This window comes from Zootoca vivipara, chromosome 10 (genome assembly GCF_963506605.1).
Source record: "Zootoca vivipara chromosome 10, rZooViv1.1, whole genome shotgun sequence".
Lineage (NCBI taxonomy): Eukaryota > Metazoa > Chordata > Lepidosauria > Squamata > Lacertidae > Zootoca > Zootoca vivipara.
Window position 1 is genome coordinate 13,673,436 of NC_083285.1, and position 20,908 is coordinate 13,694,343.

At 43.7% G+C, this 20,908-nt stretch overlaps 1 protein-coding gene across 7 annotated transcripts; it reads right to left on the minus strand.

Moving 5' to 3' along the window:
• Positions 1–4: 4 nt before the first annotated feature.
• On the minus strand, positions 5–19,533 carry HDAC10 (histone deacetylase 10). 7 transcript variants are annotated; one of them, XM_035126639.2, is made up of 20 exons: positions 19,020–19,533; positions 16,926–16,998; positions 16,215–16,332; positions 15,131–15,227; positions 14,691–14,788; positions 13,362–13,466; positions 13,201–13,269; positions 12,044–12,170; positions 11,229–11,294; positions 9,724–9,783; positions 9,484–9,573; positions 8,347–8,453; positions 7,433–7,500; positions 6,189–6,435; positions 5,343–5,433; positions 4,496–4,581; positions 3,747–3,800; positions 2,309–2,390; positions 1,516–1,701; positions 5–176 (listed from the first exon to the last, which is right to left on the minus strand). In XM_035126639.2, the coding sequence occupies exons 2-20, from the start codon at positions 16,927–16,929 to the stop codon at positions 9–11; spliced, it is 1,923 nt and encodes a 640-aa protein (XP_034982530.2). In that variant the 5' UTR covers positions 16,930–16,998; positions 19,020–19,533; the 3' UTR covers positions 5–8. The 7 variants fall into 7 exon arrangements, with proteins under 7 accessions (XP_034982530.2, XP_034982527.2, XP_034982529.2 ...); XM_035126636.2 differs by having other exon boundaries at positions 13,201–13,466; positions 14,691–14,833; XM_035126638.2 differs by lacking the exon at positions 19,020–19,533 and having other exon boundaries at positions 16,198–16,332; positions 16,926–17,798.
• Between the last annotated feature and the right edge of the window lie 1,375 nt (positions 19,534–20,908).

Here is a 20,908-nt window from a genome sequence, read left to right on the forward strand (position 1 = left end):
ATACCTGATTACTTGCCTGAACAGTGAAGCAATTTCCATTCATTTTGAAGTTGTTCTCTTAACTCTATTACCCTTTGCACATTCTCCTTTAGATCTGGTGCATATGTTCCAAAGGAAGGTGCAAAGTCACTCGTCAGGGGTTTGATTATATCTTGCAAGAATGTTATCTCAGTTTCCTTTTTAAAAAAAAGCCAATAAAACATGATATTCCAATGAATCCATACTGATTTATAAATTACATATTTGGAACCCCCCTCCCCAGGAACTATAACTGGTTCTTTAATTTTAAAGAACATCCTTTGTTCTGCTTGGTTGTTTGATGATTTTATGCAGGCTTCCATATTTTAATTGCTTCTATTTTAGTTGTTGATTTATTGATCTTGTTTTAATGAGGAAGCAATGTCACTCAGTGCACCTGGCTTTGTACACAGAAGGTTCCAGATTCAATTCTCAGCATGTTCAGACAGGGCTGGGAATGTCCTCTGTCTTACCCTGAAAAGAGTCTACCAAGGAAGGGAGTTCAAAAGATGTGATTGATAAATCAGCATCAGGGGTCATGTGCCTCAAATACACGTTTAATAGGAAGGTTATGAGAACCACTCGATCACTGGTATGGGGATAATGAAAGCTAGATTGTAATTTCTATGCATGTGCACATTTTCCAGGAGACCAGAGAATGTAGAAATGTGGAACAAATACAAAAGGTAAAAAAACAAAGGGTAAAGGACCCCTGGACGGTAAAGTCCAGTCAAAGGCAACTATGGGGTTGCGGCGCTCATCTCACTTTCAGGTCGAGGGAGCCGGTGTTTGTCCACAGACAGCTTTCCAGGTCATGTGGCCAGCAGGACTAAACCACTTATGGCTCAACAGAACACAGTGACGAAAACCAGAGCGCACGGAAACACCGTTTACCTTCCCGCCACAGCGGTACCTTGAGTTACAAATGCCTCAGGTTACAAACTCTGCTAACCTGGAAGAGTTACCTCGAGTTGAGAACTTTGCCCCAGGATGAGAATGGAAATCGTGTGTCAGCGACGCAGCGGCAGCAAGAGGCAGCATTAGCGAAAGCACGCCTCTAGTTAAGAACAGTTTCAGGTTAAGAACAGACTTCCGGAACGAATTAACTTCGTAACTAGAGGTACCACTGTACCTATTTATCTACTTGCACTGGCGTGCTTTCAAACTGCTAGGCTGGCAGGAGCTGGGACAGAGCAAAGGGAGCTCGCTCCATCGCAGGGATTCGAACCGCTGATGACCTGATCAGCAAGCCCAAGAGGCTCAGTGATTTAGACCATAGTCCTGAAGGGTATCATGTGCTGAGGACATTCTTTGATATGAAAATGTAATTTTGCACTGGAATTAGGCTATAAGTTCAACACTTTATAGAATACATGGATGACACAAAATTTAAATGTGGGGAGCCAGAAAATGCAATGTGTTCTCTCTGGTTCTTTCCTCCTAAAAACCCAATATGATATACTTATTTTGTCATTAAGATTAAGATCAACTTTTTACCTGAATCAGAGCAAGAATGTGAGATTGTGCCAAGCCTTGCAGTAAACGAATAAGCAAGGAAATCCCATTTTGCCCAACACTCTGGTTTGGTCCAACAACTATAATGGTTAGGTCAGGCTGATAGCTGTATGCAACCGGAAGAATGAGTCCAAGAGCAGGAGAGAAGAAGTTGTTTGTTTCAACACCCTTCAGATAAAAAATAAAACAAAATCAATACAGTTGTATAGTCACAAACTCAAAGTCGATTGATTGGTTTTTGTTGCTAAAAACCAACATTTCCTAACCACTTGGTGCATGTTTCGGTAGGAAGCTCAGTGCACCACATGTGCAAAGTAGGGTTTCTAAGCAATTTATGCTGGAGTTCATCCACCTTCACACAACAAATGTGTTTACAGGACACATATGGATATTTCCTGCAGTAAACAAGTAAAGCACAGGCTTCATACCTGCGTATACACACATATTTTCAATTCTCTAACTGGCCCAGGGTTCCCAAACACTTGGGTGTCATCAGCCCTTGAAATCAGGGGATCTTGCTCAATGTTTAGCTCAGCTTCAAGCTCAGACTCTTGCACCCAGTGGCGGAGCTTCATGATCTGGAACCGAGGGGCAGAGAGCAGGTGGGGCAGAGCTGGCGCACTTCCTGGGGGCAGCCGCAATGGCACCCTACCGCGATCGTGCTGCCGGGGGCAGTGCGCTCCCCCCCACTCCTCTTCCTCCCTCCTTCCTGCTTGCACCCTCTATAAATCATGCTTAGGGAAGGAAAGGAATCAGAAAAAAATATTAAGCCTACCTTTTCCCAGTTCACGGTTATATTGTATTTGGTGTCAGGTTTCCTAGGTGGTTTAGCACTGATATTTATCAAGAGAACTTTGCTGTGAAACAAAAAGAAGGTAGATTCTACCACAGTGATGGGAAACCAGTGACCCCACCCCCACCCCCCCCGGCTGTTGTTTGATTCCCAAGCTATGTCGCCTCCAGCCAGAATGGTCAGTGCTAAGGGACGGTGGAAGTTAAAGTCCAGCCAAACTTGAAGGGCCACAATTTCCCCATTCATGCCCTACTAGATGCCAATAGGAATACTTTATGAATTAAAGCAATAAGTAGGGCTCTTGTAGGGCTGGGTTTAAATCCACATAACAATCCTCACATTTTAGGAATGGGTCATCTAGAGTTGAAGAAAACATGGGAGAAACTGTCTGTAAATAATCATGATAACAAACCCGTTTGCTCTTTTTCCATTTTAGCAGATATATTCTCAAAAGAGGCTCTAGAAAGCAGTCTGGCAACAGGAAAACCGATTTACAGTTCAACCATAGGCAAGTGCACTGAAAAGGAAGTCCTACTGATTTTAATAAGACTTGCTCCCAGGTAAGAATGTGCAGAACAGTAGACCAAGGAATGAGTCTAACTCCGTCTCTTCTCTTCAATCTCATTTTTAAAAACTTGCCCAAACTGTCATCCTATATAATAAAGTGCAAGTGTCTCTGCGTCCTGTCCCTGTGTCCGCGCTACTGCGCATGTGCCCCACAGACACAGGGACTGGACGAAGAGACTGCACACATGCACATTCTCCCCCCCCCCTGCCTCCTCCAACCACCGCTACCGGCCGGACACCGCCTAACTGCAGGGCACGTCGGGGAAGCGAGGGTGGAGGCCGGCGGAGGTGAATGGGGGGAGGAAGGGCGCCTTTGAGGAGCCCGGTCCGGCTCCTGCAGCCGCCGCCGCTGTGGCCCCGGAGACCGATGCCGCCATCTTGGTCCTCCTCCGCCTCCTCCTCACAAGCCTCCCTGGCCCATGAGAGGAGCGGCGGGGCCGCGGCGGCGGGGGGCCACGAAGCAGCGGCGGCGAGGTAGGCGTTTGTGTCCCACGGAGAAACGGGGCTTCCCGCCTTGCCAACGCAGGGCTCGCGGACGGCCCCGGTGCCGCCGCCAGCCAGGCAAGCACTTCTCCAAACCCCGGGATGTCTCCTTCCTGTCGGCGGCTGGGGGAGAGGAAGGAAGGAGGAGAAACAGCCCTTTCTCCTCCTTCGTTCCTGTCCCGCTGCCGCCGACAACAAGGACAGGTCCCGGGGGTCGGAGAAGCGCTGCGCAAGTGTTTCTCCGAACCCCGGGATGTTCTAGCGCCCGTTAATTGAATGGGATGAATTACACTAGTTAGCAATATAATAGTATAGTCTGTAGTTTGGGCATTTAAACCCACTTAGCAGGGAGTGGGTATGAAATCCTTACCCATCATCCAAATCAGTTTTCACATTCATGTCTCCGACAGACACACACAGGACTCTGCAGAATGACATCAAAGTTTTGTAACAAACATTAAAATATATGTGGCATTTAAATTAAATAGATACCACCCACAAAAATACCATGCCAATAAGCTGTACGTAAAAAGAGTGGCATGGCGAGCAGTGCAAGTAAATTAACAATATGTAGCCAAGTAAGTAACAAACAAACAACCAGCCAGAAATGAAGACTAAAGACCCAGGGAATAAACTGCAAATGGATGACAAAAGGTGGAAAGAAAGGAATTGTGCCTTGTATTCTACAAGCATGTGTCCAAGCTCTCTAGTTCACAAGAGAACCGTTTCAGGATTGCAGAATCTGGAACTAAAAGTATCTGCATACATGGAGTGTCACTCAGAATGGTTAATACTTTGCACCCTGCATGTGAGAAGCAACAAACATATTTGCACCAGAGCAAATATGTTTTTTCCGTCACCTCTAATCCTGGGCCCTTCTAACCAATTACACATACAAACTGAAAATACGCACACAAAATATATTAAGATTTGTTTTCCTAACTGTCAGGAATTATCCCAGTCCGAAAAAAAGGTAGACATTATTGTTCTGTAGCATTGCTGTACTCATTAACAATAAGTAGCACTAAGCAGTTATATAACTAAAGCTTCTTAAACGTTTTATAACTGCACAACTGAACTGCACAGAAAAGCACAGGATGCAAAATGCTTTTTACTCACTTTTGTACCTTCAGGTTACGGCAATGTTTTAGAGCGAGACTGGAAGAAAGGGATACTTCAGATGAGACTGCGAGACCGTTGGTCACCTAAAGAACAAATATACTTTTACCAACATTTCTATTCTGAAATGCAGAAGATGTGTTTAAAAGCACAACTAATAAAATGGTTCCCCTTAAAACAGTCTGTTGAGTGCTGCAAAGTAAATGAGACCACCTTCACCATTCGTAGAAGCCACCTCCTAGGGAGTGACGTCTCTTCGCCCTTCTCCCCCCATAAAAAGTTTGAGGGGGCTTGGCTCCTCCAAAGTTGATGGGCATTGCCATTCAAATGGCATGTGCATGCCATGTTTTGTGATCAATTAGGGCTTACCTGGGCCTCCCAATATTTTATTCAAGTTGGCACCCCTGTGACCATTACTAATTGAATTGGTGGTCGCGAACCCAATTTTCTCTGGATTTTCCCCAATGATCAAAATAAGCAAGAAGCTGGAAAGCAAATGTAGCTATTGTTCCCTAATAAACAGGATGCTGAAATTTAATGGGGAATGTCTTTAACAATGCAGATGTTGTAACCTTTATATCATAGCGAGGGGTGATACCCACCTAAGTCTGAGTCTGAGTAACATTAGCTATCGCCCAAGGTGTTTCGAAACATATACGTCATACCAAGATTCATATTTGTATGCATAAGCTACATATCCATGTAAAAGTTAACACAAATTAATATAAAATACCTAGGGAACACGTTGGCCTCTACAGACTTTTAAGCAGAGCCTGGATCGCAACCACTCCCAGACTAAAGAAGAATCAGGAGCTACAACATGCACAATTGTAATTGTTGATATTACCTCCTTTTTAATGATTTTGTCAAGGACAGCCAACATGTTCAAAAATGAGTTTAAGTCCTTTCCTTCTTTCACAAGATCAGCATCAAGTCCGCTGCAAGAGAAGTGTTTTTGGAAACAGGTCACAATCTGGAAAAGCTGGAATAACTGTAAAATCTGAATAACATGTGAAATCTTTAAACGTTTATCAAGGTGTATAACATGGGTAGGCAAACTAAGGCCCGGGGCCGGATTTGGCCCAATCGCCTTCTAAATCTGGTCCGCAGACAGTCCGGGAATCAGCGTGTTTTTACATGAGTAGAATGTGTCCTTTTATATAAAATGCATCTCTGGGTTGTGGGGCATAGGAATTCGTTCATTCCCCCGCCCCCCAAAAAATATAGTCCAGCCCCCCACAAGGTCTGAGGGACAGTGGGTCGGCCCCCTGCTGGAAAAATTTGCTGACCCCTGGTGTATGATTAACCAGCAAAGGTTATTCTGTTGTTCATCAACAAGGAGCCATCTTTTACTAAGCATTAGCATCATCTGGCACATTTTACAAAAACGGAAAATGAAGGTAGAGAGACGTGAGGGTAAAATGGGAGAAATCCAATCACTTTGTTAGTGCATGGTCTATAATTGTACATTGTTCCAGTTCTCCCAACTCAGTAGTAACTGGTTTGACACATTGCATGTCAATATCAGAGAAACTGATAATGAAGTTAGCTGCAGGTGATGCCCAAAAAAGGATTAGGAATATTCCAAGTGTAGAAAAAAAATTGCTTTGGAATTTGCATTAACGGGCTAGTATGTGCACTGTAATCCCTCATAAACATACTCTATTCCTGACATGAAAACAGTATGGCTAACCTGAGAAGGGCCTTGAGTTCTTTCGTATCCTTTTCCTTCTCAATTTGAACAGACGGTGGAAGCAAGCGTGCATTGCTTTCATCAATGGCGACGGTTGTTTTAACGTGAGGTCTCGGAAATGAAATATTTTTCATGTGGAGCTCCAGAAACTTGTCGGTTTTGATGGCCTCTTCACTATTCGGCTTTCCAGCTCCTAGTGGGGGTATTAGTTGTGCCCTGGTACTGAGGTCTTGCAATGGAGCTATGTCTGAAAATAACAGAAGACATCTTTGGGCAATACACAATGAAAAGCTTAAGTCTTAACAGAAGACAATCTATGCTGTTAACACTATATGTTCCCAACTTCTCTGAGACTTCCAGAGGTTTTCAAGAATGAACAAGGTTCTGAAATCCAGCCCACAAGGTGGTGCTTTCCAGATGTTGCTGAACTCATATCCTCCCAGATCATTGGCCACACTCGCTAGGGCTGATGGGAACTGGAGTCCAACAACATCTGGAAAACGCCACCTTTGCCACAGATCATACTGTATGTATTACTCTAAATAGATGAAACAGCTCAGCAGAAATCAACAGAGCAGGTTTCTAGGAAGGCAATGTTAAAAGTTACATACATTTTATTCAGAATCCTGCTCTAGCCTTACCATTTGTAAACACTGTATAATATTTAACCCAGGAATCCCCAAACTTTGGCCCTCCAGATGTTTTGGACTACAATTCCCATCATCCCCGACCACTGGTCCTGTTAGCTAGGGGTCATGGGAGTTGTAGGCCAAAACATCTGGAAGGCCGTAGTTTGGGGGTGCCTGATTTAACCATTCAGGAGGGAAAACCTGGAACCATGTGCTATTATCTACAAGCCAGATTAATTGTTTCCCCTAAACTTAAACAAGTTTAGCCCCAATGACTTCAACCTAAGTATACTGGCGAAACACCCCCCACATTAGACTATCCATTGTAAACTTGCCATCATTTCATTTGAGTGTTGGGTTGGAAAGTGAGGCAGGGGGAACAGGCTAAAAATTATCCATGTTCATTCAATCAGTTATATCCCCCCACTTACACAGAATCCCCACCCAGGTATATCAAGGCCTAGCCGAAGTTTCAACAGTTGCCCCTAAACTGACGGACAGACCAGAGAACTTAGTTGAACTGGAGGTCTAAATCCAGGAGTTATCTGAACCTGAAAATATGTGTTGCTTTAATACATTCACTGCATTTGTTTTATCAATTTATCTGCACATTACCTTCATGCATCAAACACTTCCAGTATGGTTTGTGTGCAGCTCTTACATTGTGGATTGATTCTAATGCACTACCAAAGAGGGAAAAAAGTGTAGGAAAGGTTATCTACAAAATACACACAAAAATGAGTATCAACCCAGTCCCCATATTGTTTAAAAGTAAGAATTTGTAAAGATGTTGCATTAGCAAGTTGCAATGACACAGGACAGAAAACCAGTTTTAAAATATCACAGGTTTTGTGGCATGCTAAGGACTGAAAAAATAATTTTGGGGGCATAGCAGAGTCTGGTCCTTCAACTATATTAATATTCAATAGACCAGGCACGTCCAACAGGTAGATCATGATCTACCGGTAGATCAGTAGACATCTGTGGTAGATCACTGGTAGATCACTGGCTCCCCCCAAAGAAGCTCAACAACTTTGGCTCCCCTAAAAAAGCTCAACATTTTTGCCCTGTACCCCAAAGAAACAGGGCTTTCCTCCCCCCCAAAAAAGCTCAGCAATTTTGACCTGAACCCCCCCAAAATGAGGTAGATCACCACCAGTTTTTAACTCTGTGAGTAGATCACAGTCTCTTAGGAGTTGGCCACCCCTGCAATAGACTGTATGTGCTTTTTCATCAAACTTACCAAGCTAAATGTTGTCCAATCACAAAAAATATAGCAGATTTGAATTCCTAACACCAAAAGGCATATGTTTAAGACCCTTCACTGAAGAAATTTGCAAAAATTAAGTTCAACCCCTAAAATGACATACCTTATTACATTAACTAAAGGGCCTAGAAGCTCCAGTCAGTGAAGTGGAGCCCAGTATACCTGAAGGAGCATCTCCATGCCCTCTTCATGTGAGTAACTCCTGAGTGGCAGTCCTTTATTCCAGGCATGCAGGCATGTGCGCACAAACTTATACAAATACCTTAAGCATGGTGCCATTTCTCCAGACAAACGTGGCAATGGATCTCCAAGCAAAGTTTTTAGAGTCATACAAACCGATTCAGACAGCGACCTCAGATGATATCCACCCTAAAATATATTTGAAAATATATACAGTACTGAATTTGCCATAGCTCACCATCGCCATCTAGTGTCACATTTTTATATTGCACTTTACAACACATTTGAAACGTTTCATTTGCAGCTGTATTGCTGAGACAGAGGACGAGATGGTTGGACAGTGTTCTCGAAGCTACCAACATGAGTCTGACCAAACTGCGGGAGGCAGTGGAAGACAGGAGTGCCTGGCGTGCTCTGGTCCATGGGGTCACGAAGAGTCGGACACGACTAAACGACTAAGCAACAACAAAGCTGAGTTCCAGGTGGGGAAAAGACAGCAAGGCAGGAGGGAGCAGGTCTTCCAGGACTCACAGCCAAAATGGGCACAGCCAAAATGCAGAAACAGCCTCCCCTCAGAAGGAATCATCCACAGACTCCATTCTTTTCAAAGTATGTTAAAAAAACAAACTTGTTCACCCAGGCATTTCCTGACCATAGCTGTCAAGTTCTCCCTTTTTTAAAGGGAAATTCCCTTATGCTGAATAGGCTTCCTTGTGAGAAAAGGGAAAACTTGACAGCTATGTTCCTGACTGTTAATATTAATTTGGCATATGTCACTGCCTACAGTGGATACCGTCTTCTAAGAAGCCTTTCCTGGCTCCTTCATTACACATTTTTAGGCAACAGGCAAAATTGTTTCTCTTTAACCAGGTGTTTGGCTGATCAACAGTCTATAATCTTTTAAATGTGTCTGTGAGAGGGGGTTAATGGTTTGGTTTGGTTTGCTTTTGTTTTATTATGTTTTTGTCTTTTCATTTTGCATTTTTATGATGTGAACCACCCTGTGATCTTTGGATGAAGGTCAGTATAATGAATGAATGAATGAATGAATGAATAATAAACTCCTGTATCTTGGTTTATTATTGGTTATATTGTTTTCTAATGTGTTTTATTACTTTTGTACAACACTTTGGCTATGGTTGGTTTGCTCTTGGTACAGAGTGGCATATAAGTGTTTTAAACAAATAACTAAAACAAGTTTGCAGCGTTTAAAGTTTACCTCCAGGACCACACACAATTTCCCTTTCGCCAACTGCATTAGGAAATGAGTGAGATGGGCAAAACATTCTGGCGTAGTGCTCATCTGACCCTAGAAAATGGGAAAGGAAGATACAAACATCTCGTCAAACCAGAAAAAAACCACTTCTGGGAAATTTGCCTGTTCTCGCTCTTATATGAAAAGAGATTCTAACTCTAAAGTCATGGGTGGCGACAAATACATGTGTAGAAGATTACTTACCTCTGGGTCACCAATTCCAGAATCGTAACCAGCAGAGACCAAAACAAGTTCTGGATCAAACTAAGATTTAAAAAACAAAACACCAAACCATACTGTCAATCCGTTACAGTGCACGCTGAATGAAGCTATAGAAATCTGCCAGTAATTCATCAAGCAGATACATTGGCATATGAGTATTGATGGTCTACTTAAATGGACTGCAAATACTGCTTTCTCATTCTCTATAAACGGTACACATAAGCTTGCCTTACACCAAGTTAGACAGTTGTCCATTTCACCCACTCTTCCCCAACCTGGTGCCCTCCAGATGTTTTGAACTAAAACTCCCATTTTCTGTAGCCAGCATAGCCAAAGGTCAGAGATGAACAGAGCTGTAGCCCGGAAACATTTGGAGGGTGGTACCAGGTTGGAGAAGGCTGTTCCGCTTGGACTTGTAGCATCAGGAGACCCTAGGGACTGAATCGAGACCCTTAAGCATGCAAAGCATTTACCCTACCACATACAAATGGCATCTCCACTAACAGAACGATCATTGTCCTCTAAGACAGGTCGCCAACCTTTTCAGACCAGTGGGCACATTTGGCATTTTGAGAGTGTGCTGGGGGGGGGGGGTGCCAGTCACAAAACAGCTGCTGGGGTAGGGTACAGCATAAAACAAAATGGCTGCCACGTGGAGTGTGGCATAGCACAAAATGAGAGAGGCAGACCCTCCCTTACGCTTACCATGGGAAATCAGCTATGTCACGCTGGTCCTGGTTGTGTAAAATCCATACTGCGTGATCTCCACATACACAGAGATGCTGTTTTTATCAAACAGGGAGCATTCCTCAGTACCAGGATGAAAACACAAGATGGCCACCACACAACCACCCTCATTTCACAGAAATCACTTAGAAGATACCTGCACATTTTACCTCACAATTTTTGTTTCTAGGAGGGCTGGAGATTTTATATATATATGGGTGCCAGGTTGGAAACCCTTGCTCTAAGCTCCTCTAAAACCACCACCATCTCAATGTTTCTACAGTGGTACCTCTACTTACAAATAACTCTACTTACGAATTTTTCTACTTACAAATGGAGCTCCGTCCGCCATCTTGGATGCAGTTTAGATAGGATTTTTTTCTACTTACAAATTTTTTCTCCCAATGCATTCCTATGGGATTCGACTTACAATTTTTTTCAACTTACAAATGTGTGTTCGGAATGCATTAAATTCGTAAGTGGAGGTACCACTGTATTTACTTTCCTCTGTGCTTGCTGATAATAGCTGTATATTTCTTTAATCACTCCCTAGTCAATGCAGTTCTATCCAATAACCGCCTTCGCCCCTGCGGACCATTTTTCTAGAAGCAACAACATAAAATAATCACTATTTCCCTGTAGCAGAAGATCGTTTCTCAAGATGCCGCTACCAAGGAATATGTTGAAATGGCTTTTACATACAATTTCTAATTCATGCAAACGAGATTTACAACATTCAGAATTGGGGGGGGGGGAGTTACCTCAAAAGCCAATGGAAGCAACACATGAAGAAATACGGCTACATAATCTGCATTGCCCATTCCAATCTGCAAAGGCAATGCATTAAAACAGAATGAACAAATCGCTTTGAAAACTGTCAAGGAAGCCTAAGATTTCATTAAGATCTCAGGGAAATGATCCAAGGCTTCAAAGAATGAGGCAGAGTTGTGGCTCCTGCCATTATCAGAAGGATCAAATCCTAAAATTGTACGCTGAGTTGGAAGAACCTTATGCACCTGTTTAATGCTGGACTGAGTTGCAACTGACCACATGCAAATAGAATACAGATGTGAAATTCAGTTACAGGGTTTGGCTATGTTTGTTACCATTATGATGGAAGCTATGCCAGTACAAAATCAATTGGCATACCTGGGAAATGCTTTTCTCTGCTAATTAGAGATTTCCGCTAACCAAGGGATGTGTAGTGGGAAATGAATCTTTCTTTGTTTGTTAAAACGTTATCAGAACACATGCAACACAGAAAGATTATCTGTGAAACAGTATAATGCAGATGCTGTTATCTGTACAAAGCTTGCTATGTTACCCTTTTCTAATCTGTTATTCATATAATCATTACAAACTCACATCACCAATTCTACAACCTTCAGCTTTGAATCACTTTTAACAAACTGGGTTCTACCCATTTTACACCTCTCGATACCTTACTATTGCAGTCTAAAACATTCTAAAAAACATCAAGGTAACAATTGAAAACATTTTTAAAACAGAAATTGCACCAGGTGCATGACTTCTAGAGCTTATTGCAGTTGCATTCTTAAGCTATCTTGTGATTTACCTTATTCCAAGGCACATTTATATTGAATCCTTTTCCTTTCCCCTGACCAACTGCATCATAATCAGACTCTCTGAGTGTAGGCCAGTACTGCTGGTGTTCATACCGATGCCAGGAAAAATAGAGAACACTGGAAACAAGAACAAAACAAGGTTGATTATGCCATTAATGGTCACCTGAAGTTTTTTTCAGCATGTGTAATCACCAAATTTGTATCTCAAGAGTGAATGTGAAACATGACAACATTACACATTGGCCTGGTCCACACGTCCACTAAGCCAAAGCATAGCTTAGCACAGGCATAGGCAACCTCAGCCCTCCAGATGTTTTGGGACTACAATTCCCATCATCCCTGACCACTGGTCCTGTTAGCTAGGGATCATGGGAGTTGTAGTCCCAAAACATCTGGAGGGCTGAGGTTGCCTATGCCTGGCTTAGCATGAATGTGTGATTTACAGGAGAGGATAGTGAGCACTTTGCTCCTATTCTAGTCCTTCTGCTGCCTGACTTGTCATCCAAACCTGGGCTCATTGCTTAGCTCTCTCCTGACTAGCCATGAGCTGTAACCAGGGTTTGTCCTGTGGAATACAGTTCATGGTTTGTCCAGGAAACCTAAACCGCAAATCTGGATTCAGATGACATGCAAAGCCAAACCATTATTATTACAGCAAACAGCCAAACCACTCTGTCTCAACTTTGGATTTCCAAGTTCACCCAGAAAGCTAACTGGTAAATTGGGTTTTGAAGCCATTGTCCTAAACACAGGCAAACCTGGAAAAGGTATATATGGGGCACAATGCAGCTATCCCCAGAAGAATTACAGGATAAACTGGAAGAATGAACTGACATAATAAAAGATGAGCATGAATAATAAAAAATAGAACATGATGCAAGACACATACGTAATGATAAAATAGTTATGTTAAAACTGAACATCATTCTGTGTGTGTGTGTGTGTGTGTGTGTGTGTGTGTGTGGATTTTACAATGATCAGTTTTAATGATTTATGCACCTTAAGGATATCAAAAAGTGTCAAAATATGCCAGGAACTGACATGTTCTATTAAATATGCTTGATACCCACTTCCAGACTAATTGCAAGCATTTTGAAAGCAATATACAATGTTGCTCCAAATCTGTAAAAACAAGTAAACAACAAACCTTGGATCTTCATTAAATATATATTGAATTCCTTGTCCGTGATGCACATCCCAGTCAACAATGAGAACTCTGCATGAACCAACAATGACAATATTCACTAGAGAAGCAAGAAAACCTCTGGGCCAGATACTAAGAAATGTAGAGACCAATATATACTTAACCTCTGCAGACCATATTTCCTTTGGGCATATTTTGCTGCTATAGCAACATTGTTGAATATACAAAACCCATTGGCTGCATTTCTCTGGCTGTGGTGACCTGGAGGTCTGCAAGCAAGCAAAGCGGTAAATAAATTAAGCATTAATTCATAAAACCACAGGAAGCAAGATTTGGAAGCAGGGCTCGTAGGTCACCTAATTCTCTAGTCAAAGCAGGAAATCCAGAGCTAAAACATCCTCAGTAGATGGCCATTGAGGTTGAATCCTGACAAGACAGAAGTACTGTTTGGGGGGGGATAGGAGGCAGGCAGGTATAGGGGACTCCCTTGTCCTGAATGGGGTAGCTGTGCCCCAGAAGGAGTAGGTGCGCAGCCTGGGAGTCATTTTGGACTCATAGCTGTCCATGGAGGCACAGGTCAATTCTGTGTCCAGGGCAGCTGTCTACCAGCTCCATCTAGTATGCAGGCTGAGACCCTATCTGCCCACAGACTGTCTCACCAGAATGGTGCATGCTCTAGTTGAACTACTGCAATGCACTCTACAGAATGCAGCAGCTAGACTGCTAGACGGGCACAATTCAAAGTGTTGGTGCTGACCTTTAAATCCCTAAATGACCTCGGCCCAGTATGCCTGAAGGAGCGTCTCCACCCCCATCGTTCAGCCCGGACACTGAGGTCCAGCTTCGAGGGCCTTCTGGTGGTTCCCTCAATAAGAGAAGTGAGGTTACAGGGAACCAGACAGAGGAACTTCTCGGTAGTGGCGCCCACCTTGTGGAATGCCCTCCCATCAGATGTCAAGGCAATAAACAACTATCTGACTTTTAGAAGACATCTGAAGTCAGTTCTGTTTTGGGAAGTTTTTAATGTTTAATGCTGTATTGTGTTTTTAATATTTGATTGGGAGCCGCCCAGAGTGGCTGGGGAAAGTTTTATTATTATTATTATTATTATTATTAATTATTGTTATTATAGAGCTAGAACATCCTCAGTGGGTGGCTGTCCAGTCTCTGCTTGAAGACCTCTGCCAAGGGACCACCCCTCTAGGCCTAATTTCATGCTGACGATAAGGAAGGAGAAAACCTGGGGAGGAAGTGGGTGGCAGGAAAGAAGAGAAAAAGGGGGGTGCCCTGCCCATTTTTGACTGTGGACCCACCTACCACTTCTTCCTGCCTTTGCCTACCACCAACTGCCATATCAACAGATCAGCTTCTGAGGAAGCACAGCCCACAATGGGGGAAAGTTCCCTATCCCTGCTCTAGGTCACTGGTCCCATTGGCACATTGAACTGAATAACACACGGGATTTCCGAAAAGAAGAATTGTCACATTGTTACCTGATCAGAGCCATCCCATTTTGTGTTTTCCCTGACATCACAGCATCCACCATGTCCAGCGTTCCTCCCACAGCCAATTTGGCACAGCGATACGTGGTCTGAAGAACAGCAGATGTTGCAATTCAAGCCTTCCACCACAACCTCTGAGAAGGAGCATTTTGCAGCATATCAGCTCATCAAAGTAAGGCTAGTATGTTCCCTCCCTTCTCTCTCTCTTGACATGAGGCCCAGCAGAGAGACACACACAGAGATTTATCCATGTGAAATGTTCTATATCACAGTTTCCCAAACTTAGGTCTCCAGCTGGTTTTGGACTACAACTCCCATCATCCCTAGCTAGCAAGGCCAGTGGTCGAGGATGATGGGAATTATAGCCCACAAACAGCTGGAGACCCAAGTTTGGGAAACCCTGTTCTGTATAGAAAGTGGTCGGCACATACCGGGTGAAAGAAAACGGCATCGTAACCCGCCGAGGTTTTTCGGAGCTCCTCTTCTGTCATTTTCGGAGTTGTCTTCACAGTTTCCAAATAATCCGAGCTGGGGAAGAAAAAATGCCTCAGACCTTTAAGGCAGTGAACTTGCAGCCTTCCAGACATAGTTGGACTACAACTCCCATCATCCATGACCACTGACCAACCTGGCTGGCACTGATGGGAACTGGAGTGTAGCAACAGCTGGAGGGCCACAGGTTTTCCATGCCTAACCTAGAAGGACAAACAAATCTACCTTTTCTTTTAGGCAGATGGGGCCTAAGAGATTGGGGAAAGGCCATAAAGTTGTATTCAGGCTTGGCTTGGCAGGAAGTGCAGGATATGGATTTATATATATATATACACACACACACACACACACACACACACATATATATATACACACATAAATAAATACTCACCCCACTTTCTCCTCACCCCTCCTTTCCCCTTTTTTTTTTTTGAGCTAACCACGGTGCGCTGTTATGCCTACACCAATGCTAGTGCTAATCCTGGTTAGCTTTAAGCAGCCTTTGCCACCATGGTTAGAAATGAGTTTTCAAACTCTCATTTTTGACTAAGTATAGTAAGTCAGCAGAGACACAATGCTTCACCATGATTAGGTAAAAAAAAATGGGGGGAGGGGAGCCATGAGCAGAAAGGAAGACAGGAAGCAAGTATGCTCACAGCTTGCCCTCTTAACCATGGTTAAGGGGGAAAAGGAGTATTACATCTCCAATTAAAGAATTTCAAGTTAGGATTTAGACTAACTTGTACTGAGCTTCGGCTGCTTCCAATATCTTTCCTATCAACCTGAACAGTATGAACCATTTCCTGACTTTCAAACCTAGGCCTCATCTACTTTTTTTGCAATAGGCCGGGATGTCATTTCCCTTTTTACATACAGGTCTTAGGGTTAGGGAGTTAGGCTACTTCATTATAAGAACAAATTGTGTGTGGAAAGTTTGAGGAAATTATGTCTTTTCTATTTCTCTAACATAGACAGCGATGGAAATTCATCATGACAGATGTCGGACCTGTGAACCAACATCACCTCTTCCTCAGTTCCTTCTCTGACAGGTACAGAGACGCATCTTTCAACCAGGTTATAGCATTTAAGGCGCTCATAGCAGGAAGAAAGCCGCTCGGGGACTTCAATGTCACAGATTGGGCTGAAAAGCAAGCAAATGTTTTATTTTCGCAGTAAAACCACCAAGGAAGCATCCATATTACTATTGAGAGAAATAAAAAAAAAATCGGTAGGAGAAATTAAAAGTGGATTTTTTTTCTTTAAACCACAACTTTAACACCTGACTCTGAAGTCCTGAAGAATGATTATTAACTTTAAAAATATTTTAAAATCATCCATAGGCTAGAACAACAACAAAAAGGAGAACTTCAGAATAGCCTTGTTCACATGTTGCACTGAACCCAGGTACATGCTGTCTGTGTTTGTGTGAAAGAGCGTACACTTGTTGATCTGCAGTTGTGGGTTACTTAGCAGAAAACAGGATCACATATGTTGTTCTCAAGCCACATTTGTAGCTGCTTATTGTTTTTTTTATAAAAAAAAACTAAGATTTAACTTGTTGCTGTTGTTGTTGAATTTATAAACCGCCCTATACCCAGGGGTCTCAGGGCAGCTCACGGAATAAAATCAAGATATAAAAACACAAAATGCATAATAAAAATAAAAACAACATCTCAATAGCCCCAGCCCCAGCCCCCCCCCCCAAACCACATTTTAAAAGGGCATAGAACTTACTCATCCCAAAGGAGCTTATGGCTGGTCATTTCATCATCATAAACCAATGCTGTTCCAGAAGCCATGCCTTTAACTGAAACAAACAAAACACAGAACATTTGTACACGTTTTAGGCGGAAACATGAACACAAGTGTTCCCAGAACGGAAGTGACCAAATCCACGGTGGCATCCTGCAGTGTTCTGTTTAGCACAGTTTCTAGATGACTTCTAAGCACACTTAAGTGCCAGGAGAATTTCAGAGCCATCTTCACATAGCAGATGTGGCCATATGTGAATACATACATACTAACATGCATTTGGTCCTATGGTCAGAGCAGTGGTTTTCAAACAGTGTGCAGTGGCACCCTGGGGTGTCTCGAATGATGGGTAGGGGTGCTGCGGGCAACACTGGCCTCCGTCCCTCCTTCTTTCCCTGTATACCTGAAGGAGTGTCTCCACCCCTATCATTCAGCCCGGACACTGAGGTGCAGCTTCAAGGGCCTTCTGGCGGTTCCCTCCCTGCGAGAAGTGAGGTTACAGGGAACCAGGCAGAGGGCCTTCTTGGTAGTGGCATCCACCCTGTGGAACGCCCTCCCATCAGATGTCAAGGAAATAAGCAACTATCCTACAGTGGTACCTTGGGTTACAGACACTTCAGGTTACAGACGCTTCAGGCTACAGACTCTGCTAACCCAGAAACAGTACCTCGGGTTAAAAACTTTGCTTCAGGATGAGAACAGAAATCGTGTGGCGGCAGTGGGAGGCACCCTTAAGCAAAATGGTACCTCAGGTTAAGAACAGTTTCAGGTTAAGAACGGACCTCCAGAACGAATTAAGTTCTTAACCTGAGGTACCACTGTACTTTTAAAAGGCATCTGAAGGCAGCCCTGTTTAGGGAAGTTTTTAATGTTTATTGCTGTATTGTGTTTTTAATATTTGATTGGAAGCTGCCCAGAGTGGCTGGGGAAACCCAGCCAGATGGATGGGGTATAAATATATTCCCTCCCTGGCTACAAGCAAATGGCAAGAGTCGGACACGACTAAACGACTAAACAACAACAAGATGTTATAAGGTAATTTATGGACCTAATAGGTATCTGAAGCCATTTGCACATAACAAAATGTTTTTTATCTTATATTTTGGAAATGTACATCCAGTATTTTTCTTCCTTTAAATTTTTTTGGGCCCCCCAAGAGAGTGAGGCCCTAAGCTATAGCTTGTTTAGCTTATGTATAAATCCGGCAAAAAGGGTGACGGGCTGCCGCCTCTGCAGGCAAGGGGTGAAGTAACTGCTGGGCTCCTGAAGTGTGGGCTCCAAAAGGTTGAAAACCTCTGGGTTTAAGTGTCAGACTATGACCTCATCCATGAAGCTCATTGGGCGACCTTGGTTGGGCCAGTAACCAGGGTTGTTTGCGAGGATGAAATGGGGAGGAGGAGAATCATGTACACCTTGAGCTCCTGGGGGGGGGGGGAGGTGGTATATAAATGTAATTAAATGAAAATAATAAATAGAGCTTGTACAAACCATTTACATTTACGCCCATGCCCTTCCCTCATTCTCTTAACATGTGAATAGGTAAGTATCCACCTAAGCCAGGCATGTCCAAAGACCGTTTGGGGCATGATCCGGCCCCACGGCTGGTTTTATCTGGCCCCTGTGGCAGTTTATTTATCAAATCCAAAAACTGCTCAACAAGTTCAATTGTAAAAAAGGTCAACAACTTTGGTCGGCCCTCATGCATTGTTCACTTCATCAAATCTGACCTTCTTTGAAAAAAGTTTGGGAGCCCCTAGCCCTGGTTCTGTGGTAGAATTGAGAAAGAGAGTCAGTGCGGCCTCACTTCCTAAAATATTTTTACCAAGAGCAAACCCTCCATGAATCAAACACCTCCAAACACGTCCCCTCCCAAAAAAATCAAATGCAAAACATTTCATGCGTCTCTTGGGGCACCACTGAGCATATCCTTGTTAGCAAAAGGAGGAGGGCCTCTGAGCATGTGCAGAGTGCAGTTTCTGCCCCTCTTCCGCAAGTAACTTCAACCAACTGCAGCAAAGGATCAGAAGTGCCGGGCAACTGGTCCCTGGTTTTATTCAAGACTTAATTTTGACCTACCTGAGGTAAGAAGGGCCGACGCTTCTGTCTGCTGCACCCAGCGTGGAAACAAACAAAGTTAACCAAAGGGTTAAGAGTGGAGAGCTTCTCCCAGTCAACTCCGGGGCTCTTGCTAAACCTCAGGGCTCCGTTGTGCGTAGAGAGGAAGACAGATCAAAGGGCTTGGAGGGCGGAGCGAAAATCTGCCGCTCCTGATTAGCCAGTGGAGAGGGCGAAGAATTCTTCGTCGGCCCAATGAGGATCAGCAATGCAAAGGACAGGCGCAGATTTAGGAGAGTCAATCTGCATCGCTGCCTCTCATTGGGCTTTCGGGACTACTAGCTAATCCATTCATGCCCTGAGTGGAGCGCAAAGGGCGAGGCGGGAAAAGCAGTCACGGATAAAACAAGGTTGCCGGTGGGATAGTATCCATTCTTTAGTTACAACGTGTCGGCTCTTTAAAATGACTTTTAGGTGTAAAAAAGCATTATGAGTTTTCACTGAACTGGCGTTTTCCTCTGGTTTTGTAAATAATAATAATTAATAATAATATTAATATTATTAATACCCCGCCCATCTGGCTGGGTTTCCCCAGCCACTCTCGGCGGCTCCCAACAGAATATGAAAAACACGATAATACTTCAAACATTAAAAACTTCCCTAAACAGGGCTGCCTTCAGATGTCTTCTAAATTGTAACACTAATGTCTCAATAAATGAAACTAATCTGTAGAAAACGCAACTTGAAAAAAGAGACAATGCATGTATTTTTGTAAACTAAAACATCTAAGTGTACAGATGTCTTCTAAAAGTCAGTTAGTTGTTTATTTCCTTGACATCTGATGGGAGGGTGTTTCCTATGGCAACTTCATACCCTTCCAACATTTCTCCAATAAAAATAAGGAGGTCCTTTTATCAATCAATCAATCAATCAATCAATATCCTGCCCATCTGCCTGGGTTGCCCCAGCCACTCTGGGTAGCTTCCAACGTTTATAAAAACATAAAACATGTTTTTTTTAATTAAAAAAAACCCTTCCCTATACAGGGCTGTTTCCATGTGTCTTCTAAAGGTTGTATCTTATCTCCTTGGCTCAGGGGTCGCATAACTCCAGACTCTCCAACATTTCTTCACTGAAAATACAGTAGGGACATCCTAAAGAAAAACAGGACATTCCAGGATCATGTCAGAAACTGGAACAGCTTCTCTAAATCTGGGGATGTCCCTGGAAAATAGGGACACTTGGAGGGTCTGTAAGATCCAGAATTTTCAAGCCACTAATCAACTAAAGGTTTTGAATGGCGCAGGGGCGTAGGAAGATAGGGTTGGTGGGGGTGGGCCGCGGGCGCCCGCCCCGCCCCAAAACACACGTCCCACCCCCGGAATGTGTGCCACGCCCCTCCGGGGGGCATGCCATGCCCCTGGGAGGCATGCCACGGACCTCTGGGAGGCGCGCCCCGCCCCCCCGCCCCTGGAATGTGTGCCCCACCCCTCCGGGAGGCGCGCCCCACCCCCGGAACATGCGCCCTGCCCCTCCGGGAGGCGCGCCCCGCCCCCGGTGCCGGAGCATGAAGCTCCGCCACTGGAGTGGCGCTAATAATACAGACGCATACACAAAACCAGTGTGCAGGTGCTTCATACATAAGTGCACATACTAAGGGAGCGGCTTCTGGCTTCAGGTTTTAGCTGAGAAGGCTGAGAAACCACAGGTACAGTATAAATCAAATTCAGATGCCAATCACAGAAACATCCCTCCCCGTTATCTGCTGTCTTGTGATGTGGTCCAGCTTTCAGGCTACAGGGCAGAAGTTGCTGTACTCTTGCAATACCACCCAAATCTGCCATGTAGCAGAAAGTATAACACAAAGATATAAAAACAGGGCTGGTTCTGACATCGTCTCAGGCTGCTAT

What these genes read in the sequence shown, in the direction of transcription:
- HDAC10 (XM_060279557.1), bottom strand. Translation starts at nt 17,095, where the DNA reads ATGCCACCGTGGATTTGGTCACTTCCGTTCTGGGAACACTTGTGTTCA. An exon ending in AATGGGATGGCTCTGATCAG is followed by an intron (nt 13,467 to 14,690) that starts GTAACAATGTGA and finishes GCTTGCTTGCAG; the next exon opens with ACCTCCAGGTCACCACAGCC. An exon ending in GAACTCAAGGCCCTTCTCAG is followed by an intron (nt 5,434 to 6,188) that starts GTTAGCCATACT and finishes CTTCTCTTGCAG; the next exon opens with CGGACTTGATGCTGATCTTG.